The sequence below is a fragment of the Parus major genome, chromosome Z (assembly GCF_001522545.3).
Source record: "Parus major isolate Abel chromosome Z, Parus_major1.1, whole genome shotgun sequence".
Taxonomy (NCBI): domain Eukaryota; kingdom Metazoa; phylum Chordata; class Aves; order Passeriformes; family Paridae; genus Parus; species Parus major.
The window spans coordinates 13,566,985-13,580,358 of NC_031799.1; the positions used below are offsets into that span (position 1 = coordinate 13,566,985).

Below are 13,374 nucleotides of genomic sequence, written 5' to 3' on the forward strand. Positions count from 1 at the left end.
GTCTTCTGCCCTGAAATTAGTAATTATTTACTCAAAGAGAGCACTATAGAAAGCATTTGGGAAACACTTTATTCGGTATTAAGACTTCTTGGTGTAAACATCTGAATAAAAGCACGTTTTTACACTGAAAATTTCCCGTGTCTATGCTGGTCATTTCAGCAGTGATCCATTAATCAAATTGATTCAAACATATATTCATACATTAAAAGCAACACTGTCAGGTCAGACCCGACCTATTCATACAGCAGTGCTCCATTATCTTAACTGTTCTCTTTTCCTATACCAAACATAGCAATGGTGTTATTATTGATATTGCACTAGCACCTGACAGACTTCCCCAGAAATATACTGGCAACTTGTCCCTCTGCTTCAGCCTTCATTCCTCTCTCCCCTCAGAGTCTCCCCAGACACAGCTGGGACAGCTTCTATGAGGACATGGAATACAGGGCATCATGTGCCTGGGGGCTTCACTTCCCAGAAGCAGCAAGCAGGCGTTCAATATCCTGAATGACTTTAGAAGTTTTTTCCAAAGCCTCCAAGACGCAACCTTCACTGAGTTCTTCCGTCTCAACCCTGTTTTCTTTTTTTCTGACAGCAATACCAGATGGATTGGATTTTGCAGCAGATGTCTTTTTCAGAATGTTGCTACTGTCTAATAAAACTAGTGTTACTTTGTTAAGAAAAAGTTTCAGATTATTCCTCCTAAAAAGAAAAATTAGTCTCTGCATTTATATTCATCATTCTGCCTTGCCAAGTCTCACATTTTGTAGCATGGTAATTACATACAGCTAAAAAAAGAAAAAGACTATTACTTAAAACGTCTACAACATTTATAGAAAAATGTCCTTTAGACTTCAATTTATCCAAAAGTTACTTTGAAAAGAAAACAGGTGTTAAAGCCTGCACTTTTCATACTAATATAATTGAACACCGGCTTAAAGACAATTATAGAGTTGCTCTAAACAGATTCAGCACAGTGCACATTTTGAGCTGGCTCAACACAACACTAAGGTAGAACAATACTAAGGTAACTGATAAACAAAGATACCCAAAGGGAACTGTGTTGTTCCTCTTTCAAGAACAGGTCAGCAGATGACTCAGCATAACTGCTGCAAAACACATTAAAGGGCTTTGTTTTTTGGTGACTTTTTATTTTAGTTTTGTAGTTCGACACTGTTTTTGTGTTTTTTGTTTGGTTTTTTCCCCTTATCTTTACCACAAAATAAGTGATAAAACAAAACAGGTAAGTACGAAAATGGGGTTGTTCTAAGAAGTGAGACAGTAATAGAAGGCAAGATTAGGATAGAGAACCTTTGATGATCTAAAGTACAGATTTGAACATGCAGATAAGCAGCAGAATATAAAAGTGAAAAAAATCTTTACAGCTTTTGAAAGGATACAGTTAAATCTCTGTATTTTTTCAAGCTCAGCATCAGCAGACCTGTCCAAGAAAATAAAGTTTCTTAAATGATTTAGTATCATAAAAGGTTCTCAAGGATATTTTCTACTTCAGATTTTAATTTTTAACAGTTTCTAGCAATACTGAGAATTAGATCAGCAAAATCCAAGTGGAAAAAAAAATAAATTTCTCTGTCTTTGATACCAGTATTCAAAAGCTGACATTTGCCAATCACTTGTGTTTCTAAAATTGGGTCTCTGCTCTAAGAATAGTCTCTTTGCTGTACATATAAATATAGATAGAATTTTCATTTCATCAGCTTATCAGCTATAAAATGTATCAGCTGAATCTGCTATAATTTAAGTAACAAGTGCAACTGTAATTTATTTTAATTAACACATTTTTAATATCTCAATATGTGTGCAGATGATGGCAGTAGATATTTGGTCAGTAGCATGTATTAAAAAGGACAAATATGTCAGCAAGAGATACAAGTGTCATTAGGCAGTTCAAAGTACTGTTTTGGACTGCTTAGCGTTCCATTAAAAGCCATCTTTCTTAGTCTGGTATCTTTTCTTTTCACTGCAAGACACTATTTTTGTAACATTAATTGTCCTTTGACAAAGACACCATAATTCTGATTTTTAAGTAAGACAGCTAAAGCTCAATGAAACAACCTTCACCTGAAACTCACTGAACGTTTTAAACACTAAATGAAAAATATGAAACCATATACAAAATAAATGGACTTTTAAAATAAATTTTCATTTTTGACCATTAGAAAATGCAAGAGATAAAATTAAAAGCTTATAATATTTTTGAGTTTTGTTTTCAACATTATTTATAGTCAATTATTTGGGATAAAGATGAATACCAATTTTCTTCAGTTACAGAGTGTGAAGTATATTCAGCCATCTCTTTCCTTTCATTCAAACTTGTGCACCATTCTATTACTGTTCTGATGTACCTGTGTTAACATGAAAATTCAAAAAAGTAGTTATTTATATGAGAAATAAACTCATATATATTTTTTCAAGCAAAAAACTGAAGGCACTAAAGAATACACCAGAATCTGAAAGAAAAAGCTATGATTCAAAATATAGCTTTTTTCCTAGTTTGCCTTGCCATTTTTTTGTCTAGAATCTTCTTCATATTTAGGTCTATACAGTTAGAGTAAATTTTAACAAAATTGAATAGTGGACAAGTGTTAATTTTTGTTTGTGACAATCTGCTTACTATAAAATGCAACACAGAAAACTTCTGATGATTCCCATAATGAGGCTGTAATTAGAGCAAGCAGATTAGAAAAAGCAATCTGCAGGCGGAGGTCAGTATCTGTAATAAACAAAAATTGAATAAAGTGCTGTTCAGCTCCTTATATCAGCTCTACACAGGACAAATGCGTTTGGGCTTTTTTTATCCACTGAAGTAAATGCCAAGTTGCAGCTTTAGTTATTTTTTTAAAAGACATTGCCATAATAGTTATAATGGAATCACAGCATGCAGTGGCCCTGAGTCACACAGGTCTTGAATCTTTGCTAGATGTAAAATAGAGCTTTTATCATTATGTGTTTGGTCCATCCCCACCAGTATATTGTCAGTAAATACTGTTTCTCCATATAAGAGGATTTGTAGAGAATCATTTTTATATTTAAATTGTTTAAATTAAATGATTAATTTAAATTACCTTTCATAGACCCCAGGATGACTTATTTGTATTAGCTGCTGTAGCCCATCAGGAGTGGTTAACTTACACCAGCCTACATCTTCATTTATCTTAGAAGAAAAAAAACCAAAACAACTCAAATATTAATTTTCTGCTGCAGTCCAAAGGAAAAAAAACCCACAAGTATAGTATGCCAATTTAAGAATGAAATATCTATGAAGAATCAACTTAAAAAAACTTACAAGTATGTGTTTTGCTAGGGATAGAATCTGATATAGTCTGCTATGACAAACGCAGGGGAAAAACACCTGGCAAAGCCCCAACTCCTACTTTGTGCTATTCAAGAATAAACTATTTCTAAAACTGTGTAAAAATGTCTCCAAATCTATAGAATTTTCAATTATTTTTTGGTTTTGTATTTTATTGGCATCCGAAGTTTTGTTTGATATTCTCTTTAGTTTCCTAGTAACACTTTTTCATGGAAAGTTTTAGGAATAGTCCTTCCTCTAAGTCACACGTTACCTCAATCTCACTACAGGAAGAGCTGAAATCCCAAATCATAGTCAGAGTCATCCCATCCCAAAAACCAGCATGGACTTTATGATCTGAGTACACAAGCAGTCTTCCTATGCTGGGAATAACCTTTTCATGCAGCAAAACTGGCAACATTTCTCGTCCATCAGTCTCAGATACCTAGAAACAAACAAATACATTAAAAACTTGAAGAAAGGCTGTTTATGTTGCTAAGACTGTCTGTATCTGTTCCAGATTTTTAATTCACTTGTTTTTCCAGATCACAACCAGCTCTCTTCATTATGAAATATAAATAGAAATAGAAATTTAAAATGCATGTTTTTGGTTCCCATATATCTGCCTTCCAGTCTGTGAGGATACACTCACCATTCTTCCCCCTAGATTAAGTCCTGTTCCCTATAGCCTGTATAATTATCCTTATAACACTGCAAGATTTATAAATTTTCAGCTACATACCACTTTCCAGCAGCAGAGATAATAATTATGACTTAATGAAAGTTTTGTTTTGCAGCAATACTGAAGTATTCTGAGGAGAGAAAAAACAAAGTAGTAAGCATTTAATTCCTACTATGTCTTCTAAGCACTTGCAAATTTTGTTTTGTAAGTTTAGGTAGGTCATAGTGCTAATATAACTTCCTTTAATTTTATACTTAAAATAATAGTATGTGTTTTGTGTAATTTTAACTCCTGTCCTTTCTAACTCAGTGGAATTAATGTAACATAGGTGAAGTTACTTGGTTGCCTGAGTAATAATGGAGGATATAGAGTATGGGTGTCCTGGCACATCTGGAGGTAGACTGCTCACTGAATACATCTTTTCTTCCACCTGAGTAAAGAGCAGAAAGAAGATGAGTTAGTTTCAGGTATTGTAGCATGAAAACAGAATTAAGACCAAATTATGAAATTGCTAACCTCACAGAAGCCAACTATAATAACATTTAAATCTGCCACAGAACACAGACAAATATCTCATAGAAAAGTATATCCTTAATCCTATGTCTGTGCAAAGAAATATTGAAGTATTCAGTTTCTTTACACTCAGTAAGAACCAGGAAGTTCTCTTGTTAGACAGTAAACTGCAGGTCATTACTGAGTGGCAATGTTTGACTACAAGTTAAAGGCTGGGTTCCAAGAGTACAAATCTGACCCTTAATTCTGCTTTAAAAATACAATGTGCTACATTAGCCCTTGAGAGGATATCTCCTCTGGGGGAGCTTAACAGACAGACACAGAGGCAAAATCCTTTTGCCAGCACAGCACTGCTGGTCTGCAGCAAAGCCAGAACAAAACCTGCATCTTGTAGGTTCTGTCTTCCTACAGTAGGAAAGCACTTCCAAGAACAAAGAGATTAAACTCTAATCAATACACTAGCTTCAAGACTAAACTTCTAAATTAATGAGAAATGGTTGTTGTAGAATCTTACTCTTGAGTTTGATAAAAGTTACAATGAAGAAGAATTTTCTTATTGTGTAAAATTTACAAAAATACCTTCTGAAAGAGAAAGAATAGTCTCATCGTTTTGTATGAAGATGAGGAATTATAGTAATTACCAGTATAGGGACTTCACTACGCACTGCGTAGCCAAATGTCTTAAGGAAGCTGCTAACTTGAAGGAATTTGGAACTTCTAAATAGTTTTGTACCTTTTTTGTTCCTTTTTGGATTGCATAACGTATGAAATATTTTCCCAAAAATGATCCCTCTGACTTGAAAAAGGAGTCATCACCAGGGTAAATTTCTGTGATGTTCGTCCTACCATGGATAAATCTAAGAAAAATAACAAGATTGTAAGGAAGTATTTAAAATGCTGTGCCATTGGACAAGCAAAACAAGTTATTACACCTGAAGAAAAGAATAAGCAGAAACACATTTTCAGTAACTCACATGTGAAAAACTTCTACTGTTTTGCAAACAGCAGAATAAATACAAATACAAATAAACTGTTTTAACACAGTTAACATTACTGGACTCTTTGTTTGCACATGTACATGGAGGTGGGATTTAAATAAGCTAAGGAAAACAATTTTTGTGTTGAGGTAAACACCTCTCAAGAGTTGCTCATTCCACTGACCACAAAACATAGTGGTCCTGAAAAGAAAAATCCAACTTTGTTAGTAGACCAGCCATACCTAGTGTACACAGAAAACTGCCAGACTGAACAATTCCTGAACAATCTGAAGGTCTTACTTGAGAACAAAAGCTCTGAAAAAACTCTGAAGTGTTGCTAAACACTTTGTTTAGCTGAGATGAAAGTTTAGGAATTACAGTGAGGAAAAATCAAGAACACCAGCAGAAAGGTTTAAACATCAGTGATGATGTCTTTTAAAAGTATTTTATCAAAGACAGTCAGGTGCTAATAGCAGTTGTAGCAATTTCAATTTGAAAGTTGTTTTTTTTTCTAATTGTGTTTGTTTGTTTTGTTTTTGCTTTTGTTAGCCATATGGACAATGTGACTTGCCAGGAAATTCCACAGCTGAACATGTGAATTATGTAGGTCACCAAGACAAACATTTCTAAACTATGAAATCTTCAGCAGCAAAAGGAGAAAACTAATTTGCAAAGAAACCAAGTACCATTATTGTAAGTGAAATTTGTGGGAACTCCGGCTGTCCAGTAAACCTTTAAGAAATCAGATAACCAGATCACTTAAACACGATTTCAGATTCAGACTGAAAATACACTGTGCTAGAAAATGTGAAGTTAAATTAACAAACAGCTGAAACAAAGAGGCTCTGACATGAAGATTGTGTTCCATGTCTCCAAGAGTGAGAGAGGAACAAAGTAAGACATTTCATGTTAGATTTTAATTCCCATGCAAATAACATCTTCAAGATAACACAAATGATCTCCTACCTGTAGAAAACACCCTGGTGCCACACAGCTTGAATTAGTTGAGGGAATGAATACTTCTCTGTATCTTCGTTCTGAAAGAAGTCACAGAATGTCCACCTGTGTGTGTAAAATACAATGAAAGCTTCACTCAGTTGGCTTCTGTAAGGTCAGAAATCCATGTGTTGGTTGTTCTTTTGTGTGTGTGTGTGTTTGCTGGTAATAATTTCTATAACTAAAACTGATGCATGCACACATTCAAAAGATAAAGGCACGCATATCTTCAGAGTTCTCCAATTCCTTGGTGATCCACTTTAGTTACCAAATAAAACTTCTCCATCCTGCAAATGATTTTTTCTTATTTTTAGTGATATGCCACTGGCCCACCGCAGAAATATAATCTTTCGAAAACTGAAGAGAAAAAATCAACCCACCCCTATACAAAACCTATGTTCTTTTTTTCAATGTTCTCTTTTTCATGTACATATTCATACAGCATGTCGGGATTGTTTTTTAATCTGAACTAATTACTGTAGCTTCATTACAGTAAGTTACAGAATATTGGTTTGACAGTGTCATGTTTCAAGAAGTTCCTAAGAAATCCACAACTGATAGTAATTTAAAACTTTTTTTATAGCTAGGATTCAATTTTTCACTAGAAGTTGAAGTTCCAATCTGCAGAATTTTAAAGCTTATGTTAACAACCACAAAGTAAACAGTTTAAATTACCTGTGTAAATGTGGGGCTCTGCAGCTGAGTGGCAAAGCTGTAGGTAAACAAGAAACTGTTTCATGTGTTTCAGGGTCTGCCAAAACATCACCTTCAACAGTGGTACAGCTGTTTTTCTCATATGTCTTCACTACATTTTCCACAGTATCTAACTTACAGAATTTTAGTGCCAAGGACAAAGGATATTTCCATTCTTCTGGGCACAAGGAAACAGTCCAACGCTGTGTAACCCATGTGTATTCAGAAGAACAATTTGTGTGGAACAAAGGGACTCCATCTCCATCGCTTTGGTCCTTTGGTTTGGTTGGTTCCCTGTATTTTTCTTCAGCACAACCATGTTGATTCCTATTTTGTATTCCTTGTTTTAATGAGGCTCCTGCGACAGAATTTTTACCTGGTTTTCCACACTGATGTCCACTTTGATAATTGCTGTTCTTTTCAGAGGAGCATGAGGATGCTGCAGATGACTGGCTGACTTTGCATAAAAACTCCACTGTAAATTCTTGCTGCAATTCTGACAAGTAAAGGTGAGCATAGCCATCTAGAGATGAGATCTTCACACTGCCATTGTCCAAACATCTTGCCAGATCAGCTGTCACAGGGTCAGGCCATTTAATTTCTAAGATATCACTGAGAAGAATCTAATACAAGAAAATGATTGGAATGTGCAGCAAGATAAAAATGACCTGCTGCCCAGAAACTGCAATGGAGCATTTACATTTAAATTAATTCAGTCCTTCTGTAAAGTGATGTATAGCAAGAAATGTTGCTCTGTATTTATCAGAGGAAGCAAAACATCTAATCTTCATATCTGCTTCCTCCTGTATTATCAGAGTTCTATCTAGGAATGTTTTAATTTAATCCAATCATAAATTAGTAAGGTACATGGGCAAGTGACCACATATTTGTGTTTCCAACAGTATCTTCAGAAACAAGGGAGAGAATGTCCAAATTATCTTGTTCACTTCAATTACCAGTGAATTTGATAAAGAATTGCAAAAGGACACTAAAAAAATAATCAATACAAGACAACAAGGCTCCATAAACATAATGTGATCTCAATGGGGAAAAGCAATCCTAACTATATATAGTTATAAATACATGTATTTCTATATAGGAGGATGGGCTCTGAGCTGACTACCACCAACCAGGATTCTGGTGTTGTAATTCTCAGTCCCATGAAAACACACTCAGAGCTCACCAGCTGTTTAATCAGTATGAAATGTTTGAAAGTTTTAGGAATGGAACAAGAGCAAACTGAACATATAGTGATAACACTGAATATATATTCACAGTTAACCTGCATTTTGTATACTAGCTGCAGTTCTGAACAGGCCAGACCACTGACAAGATTCCCCTCATGGAGCTGTCTAGGCATGTGGGTGGCTGGAGTGGCCAAAAGAAAGCCTAAGCACACCACAGGGTTGTTTTGAACTGAAGCATAAGGCAAGTGATGCAGTCTAAGTGTTTTTGTGCCCATTAAAGTATTGTCACTGGTAGTAACAGGCCTCGAGCCTTAGGTTAACTCTGCAAGGCCCCGGGCTGGCTGGTCAGGCTCATTAACAATTCATTATGAGAGCTGAAAGATTATTATTATTATTATTATTATTATTATTATTATTATTATTATTATTATTATTATTATTATTATTATTTAATATATTAAATATATTAAATATAATATAATATAATATAATACTATATTGTTGAAATATTAATATTAATAATAACAATAGTAATAATAATAATATCTTACTTTATGATGGTGGACAGCTGAAGTGTGGGAAACAGCCAGGACTTTGAAAACATGGGCACCATTTGGTAACAGGCCACAGAACAGTAAAGTGACAGTAAACTGCTGGAGAAAGACAATCTCAGGAGTTCTAAGTTCTATTTTGGCTTTAAGAAAAGCAGTTTTTCTCACACTGAGGGGGAAGAAACCAAAGCAACAAGAAAGGGGTGTGAGGGAGAAGCCAACCAACATAGTAAGCTTGCTGTGGCCTAAGAAGTTATATCCTTCAGCATCCTGAAGCAGGTAGTCACAAGGGATGCTGTAAGTAAAACAGTCTAGAAACCCAGCCAACCTCCAGATGAGCAAGATCTTTCAAGGCTTGAGAGAAGGTGGAACTTACTGCTGCTAAGAACAGATAATCAGCTCTTTGCTGCTGTGCTTTGCAGTGAATGCATGACTGGTAAGGACTGATGTCTTTTAATTAAGTATAGGATGACACTGAATGACAGTGCTTTAGGCAGCTAAACATCAGCATGAAGGGTGTAACTAATAAATGGTCAGTCTAAAAGCTGTAAAACTCACTTATTAATCAGTTATCTTAAGACTCTGACCATGCTGTGCAGACACTAATACTCAGTGTGAACACCCAGAGAGATGCTGATCTAGAGTAGAGCTTCCAGAAATGCTAATTTTGTCCCTGCATGGATGTTCAGTCTGACCTGGAGCAGCCATTCCCACAGAGGGACACGCTGTCCCATTCCTCTCACAGACCCCAGTGGCATTTTCACACAGGTACCCCAGTGGGGAGATCTGACTGCCTCGGAAAACACCATCCTGTTGCACTGTGACCTCTCCGAAAAGTTTCTACCGCTAAAATGTAACAATTTTACAAAATCCTAGGTTTTACCCTTGCTTGGAGTAAACAAACTTTTGTGTTTCTTTCTCCAAAGACAATGCATTAACAGAGGTCTAAATAACAGTTAAAGTGTAATTTAAAATGGCAGTAATTTAAGAAAGATGACAGCTCCATTAGCCAAATCGCAGATTGTACTCACACACACGCATGTGAAATTACATTAAATCCGTTAGAGAAGTTTGTTTTACGGAAGCATTACACACATAATGTGTAATCCCACCTTTATTCGTTGTGGAGGTATAAGACGTGAAGGCAAGTACGGGCGAGAAGAAAATGTGTTCCGGAAATCCAGCGCTCGTAGAAGCTGTTCCTGTTGAAGTGCAGAGAAAAACAAACCCTATGACGAGTTTTTACATGCAGTGATAACATTTTATGCTGATTTAATAATTTTTGTGGAGCTGAGGCTATGAAACTCTCTCCTTGTTCGGGAGGATCCCCGGGCCGCCCCGTTCCCGAGCAAGGAGGCAATCCTGGCACGGCCCAAGGGATGCTCCCCGGGACGGAGCAGGGACGAGGGACAGCTCTCCCGTCCCCAAAGGCACTGCCCACCGCATACCCGGTAGGCACTGACGGCGAAGGCGACCCGCTGGCGGGTGGTCTCCGGCGGCTGGAGCGGGTGGGCGGCCGCGGGGAGCGCCGCTTCGTACAGATACTCGGAGCCGCAAGGAGAGAGCAGCAAGCGGGACCCCCCCGCGTAGTGCACCTCCACCGAGTTGTCCCCGAACAGCACCATCAGCCTTTCCGCCTCCATTGCACCGGAGGCCGAGCCCGCACCGCGGACGCTGCTCGGGCCGAAGCGGCTGAGGCGGCCGCGCCACCGCACGGCGGGAACCTCGGGCGGGGCGGGCGCCCCAACTCCTGCCCGAGCTCCGCCCGAGCTCCGCCTGAATTCCAGCCAGAGCTCCGCCCAAACTTCTGCCGAATCCCCGCCGAACTCCGCCCGAGCTTCTCCTGAGCTGCTCCCGTCCCGCTCTCGAGCTCCTCCCCAGCTCAATATGTCCGTGAGGTTAGCGCGCCTTCCTGCTCTCTCATGGTGGGTGAGCGCATTCGATACACGCCTCTGTAAAATAAGCTTGAAAGAACGGCACACCGTGTCTTTGTAATTTTCTTTGTAAAATAAGTTTTAAATTTTGCTGAAAACGGGTGGGGGGGGGGGGGGGGAGGAGGTGGGGCTTTTTTTGCTAGTCCGGAAATAAAAGCAGTACAACCGTGCCTCTCCAAAAGACACCTCGTTCAGCAGGTGCCCCGCTGCAGAGCAGGGCTCCCCACAGAACTGCTTCTCCTGCATCCCTATGCAGCCAGCATACAGCTCAGCAGCTGGGCATTCGCTCCTCCCTCCTCGCAGCAGCACCTCTGGAAAATCAGGAGGTAGTCTGCCCATCTACAACATAGCCCGGAGACAGACTACAGATAGATAATTCTCTGGTGACAGCTCCTTTTCGTTCACTCATTCACTCAGGGCAGGGTGAGCCAACAAACAGCTCTGTACCTAGAACTGGGCAGTAGAAGCCCTATCTGAACAGAGAAAGACCAAGATGCCAAAGGACAATTTTAATATGATGCCTAGTTGCCTTTTTCTATTGTATACACCGTCCATCCCCCACCAATAGTTAAAGTTTAACCCAAGCTGTTTCAAATGGATCGACAGTTCATAGCTAAGTGACAATTATTATCAACCCCCACTCCCAGCACTTAGAAAATGCAGTTGAACATCCACACTAGTCCATATGGTCTCTCTTAACTGTAATGATTGTCCATTACCTGCTTAGGGAAGTACAGGTTTCTTAGATCAGTGCTATCATGGATTGAGTGCATTCAGTACAATTTTCCATTCACAACATCTGTTATCGCAGCATAGATCAACACCCAGTCAAGTGGCTGCTGACACAGCCATACATCAAAATAACCTGGTTCTACTCACAATACCCCTTTTTAATGAGTATTATTCTATTCAGTACTTGCCCAAAGCAAGTTTCCAAGTATATATTGGGATTATGAATGAGTTATGAATATTGTTATTTATGGATGATGCATTATATTTTGCTGGCAATTTAACTGCTCTGGTTGGAGCCCTCAGCATAGGAACTGTGAAAGTAGGTCACCCAGGCTGAAGTAGAGGTGGCAAATCAGTAGTTCAGGGTACAGTGTAGCATCTTCCCTGAGTTTTGGCTGGAATGTAATTTTCTGTTCCTGTATCAACTAATGATCCACAGACATCAGCTGGATGACTGGAACTATAATTCAGTCAGGGAGAAGTTGGAAACTTGAGCTGTCAGTAATTCAATGAGTTGTGTGTAGTAGGAAGGAAAGGCAGAATATGATAAGGAAGTAATGTCCCAGTGAGAAATAAAGATTACTAGTACAAACCTGACCAAGTGTCACTGACATTCAGCACCACAACTAAATGTTGTACTGAAACAAAAATCCTGCCTATGTGCAGTTTCTGATACCTGTGATAACTGATGTGGTTGGGCCAATCTTGCTTCTCTTTAGCGGTACAATTATTCTAAAACTCAACAGTTGAAATGCAGTGACCTCATCTGTTAAAAAAAAAAAAAAAAGCCAAAGTAGCAAGAACTTTGTAGATTTAAAATAAAAATACTGAGAACAAGCTGACTTCATTTCTGGATATGAAAATCACTGAACAGCAAAGCACATGCAAAGCAACAACTCTTGCAGCCCATTTTGAAGTACTTTAAACAAAGTGTGACTTTCAAGTACTAAACATTTTTGCTTAATTATAATTGATTTATCAAGAGTGGGAAAGAGCATGCATATTTTTATTGATCTGCAAAGCATGGGTCTCATGCTCAAATTCAAATGTGAAGCCTGTTTCTTTTCAGAACCAGTGCTAAAGAACCTCACTTCACATCTCCCCCATATTTTGCTTTCCATGCTTCTATGCCTTCACACTGATTTACCCTTATGCCATTAAGAAAATACATCTTTTAAAAAGGTTGTACATTTGCAAGGCATTGTTCAGAAAACTGTAGATGAGAAACACTTTTACACTTTTATAGTGCATTTGAAATTTGTAAATGCTAACATTCAGGTGAAATAACCTTTAAACCTCTCATGACTCTACCTTATCATAGGCAGAACAATGGGTGATTAAGAGTGGGCTGACAAGCAGCAGACAAGGGAATCTTGGCAGTGAGAAAACTGCTGCTTTCTTTTGCTCTCTCATATTCGCTAGCTTATATTGAAGTTCTGTGAGTTTTAAGACAAGTGGGAAAGACTTCAGTGTTTCACAAAAAGATTATCCTGTTTTCCTTATGCAGCAGGACAAAGTTAAAAACATTTTTCCCTGCTGCAGTGAAGACTGAAAGCATTTACAAAGTTCATATTTAAAGACCATAAACTTCTACATTAGTTTGAACAAAAGTCTCACATTACAATTTTTAGTGTTTCCAGTGGAGGAAAAAACTTACATTACAAACTTGACCTGAGCTGTTCTCTATATATACAATTCCTAGTATCCTAATATCCTAGTTCCTGGATTTTTTTTTTTTATCCAGTGATTTGGAATGGTTCTTATCTACTCATAAAATTACTGTTTCCACAAGCTGA

General features: G+C 37.9%; 1 protein-coding gene across 1 annotated transcript; it reads right to left on the reverse strand.

The window, feature by feature from the left end:
• Window positions 1–48: 48 nt before the first annotated feature.
• On the reverse strand, window positions 49–10,881 carry CZH5orf34 (chromosome Z C5orf34 homolog). The gene is made up of 12 exons (XM_015615046.3): window positions 10,361–10,881; window positions 10,025–10,114; window positions 7,157–7,797; window positions 6,452–6,547; window positions 5,242–5,365; window positions 4,334–4,425; window positions 4,056–4,125; window positions 3,588–3,758; window positions 3,087–3,175; window positions 2,274–2,366; window positions 1,401–1,441; window positions 49–661 (listed from the first exon to the last, which is right to left on the reverse strand). Exons 1-12 carry the CDS (start codon window positions 10,553–10,555, stop codon window positions 468–470), a joined length of 1,896 nt encoding a protein of 631 aa, XP_015470532.1. The 5' UTR covers window positions 10,556–10,881; the 3' UTR covers window positions 49–467.
• Between the last annotated feature and the right edge of the window lie 2,493 nt (window positions 10,882–13,374).

What these genes read in the sequence shown, in the direction of transcription:
- CZH5orf34 (XM_015615046.3), bottom strand. Translation starts at nt 10,555, where the DNA reads ATGGAGGCGGAAAGGCTGATGGTGCTGTTCGGGGACAACTCGGTGGAG. An exon ending in TACCTCCACAACGAATAAAG is followed by an intron (nt 7,798 to 10,024) that starts GTGGGATTACAC and finishes TTCTTGTATTAG; the next exon opens with ATTCTTCTCAGTGATATCTT. An exon ending in CACCAGGGTGTTTTCTACAG is followed by an intron (nt 5,366 to 6,451) that starts GTAGGAGATCAT and finishes TATTTTTCTTAG; the next exon opens with ATTTATCCATGGTAGGACGA.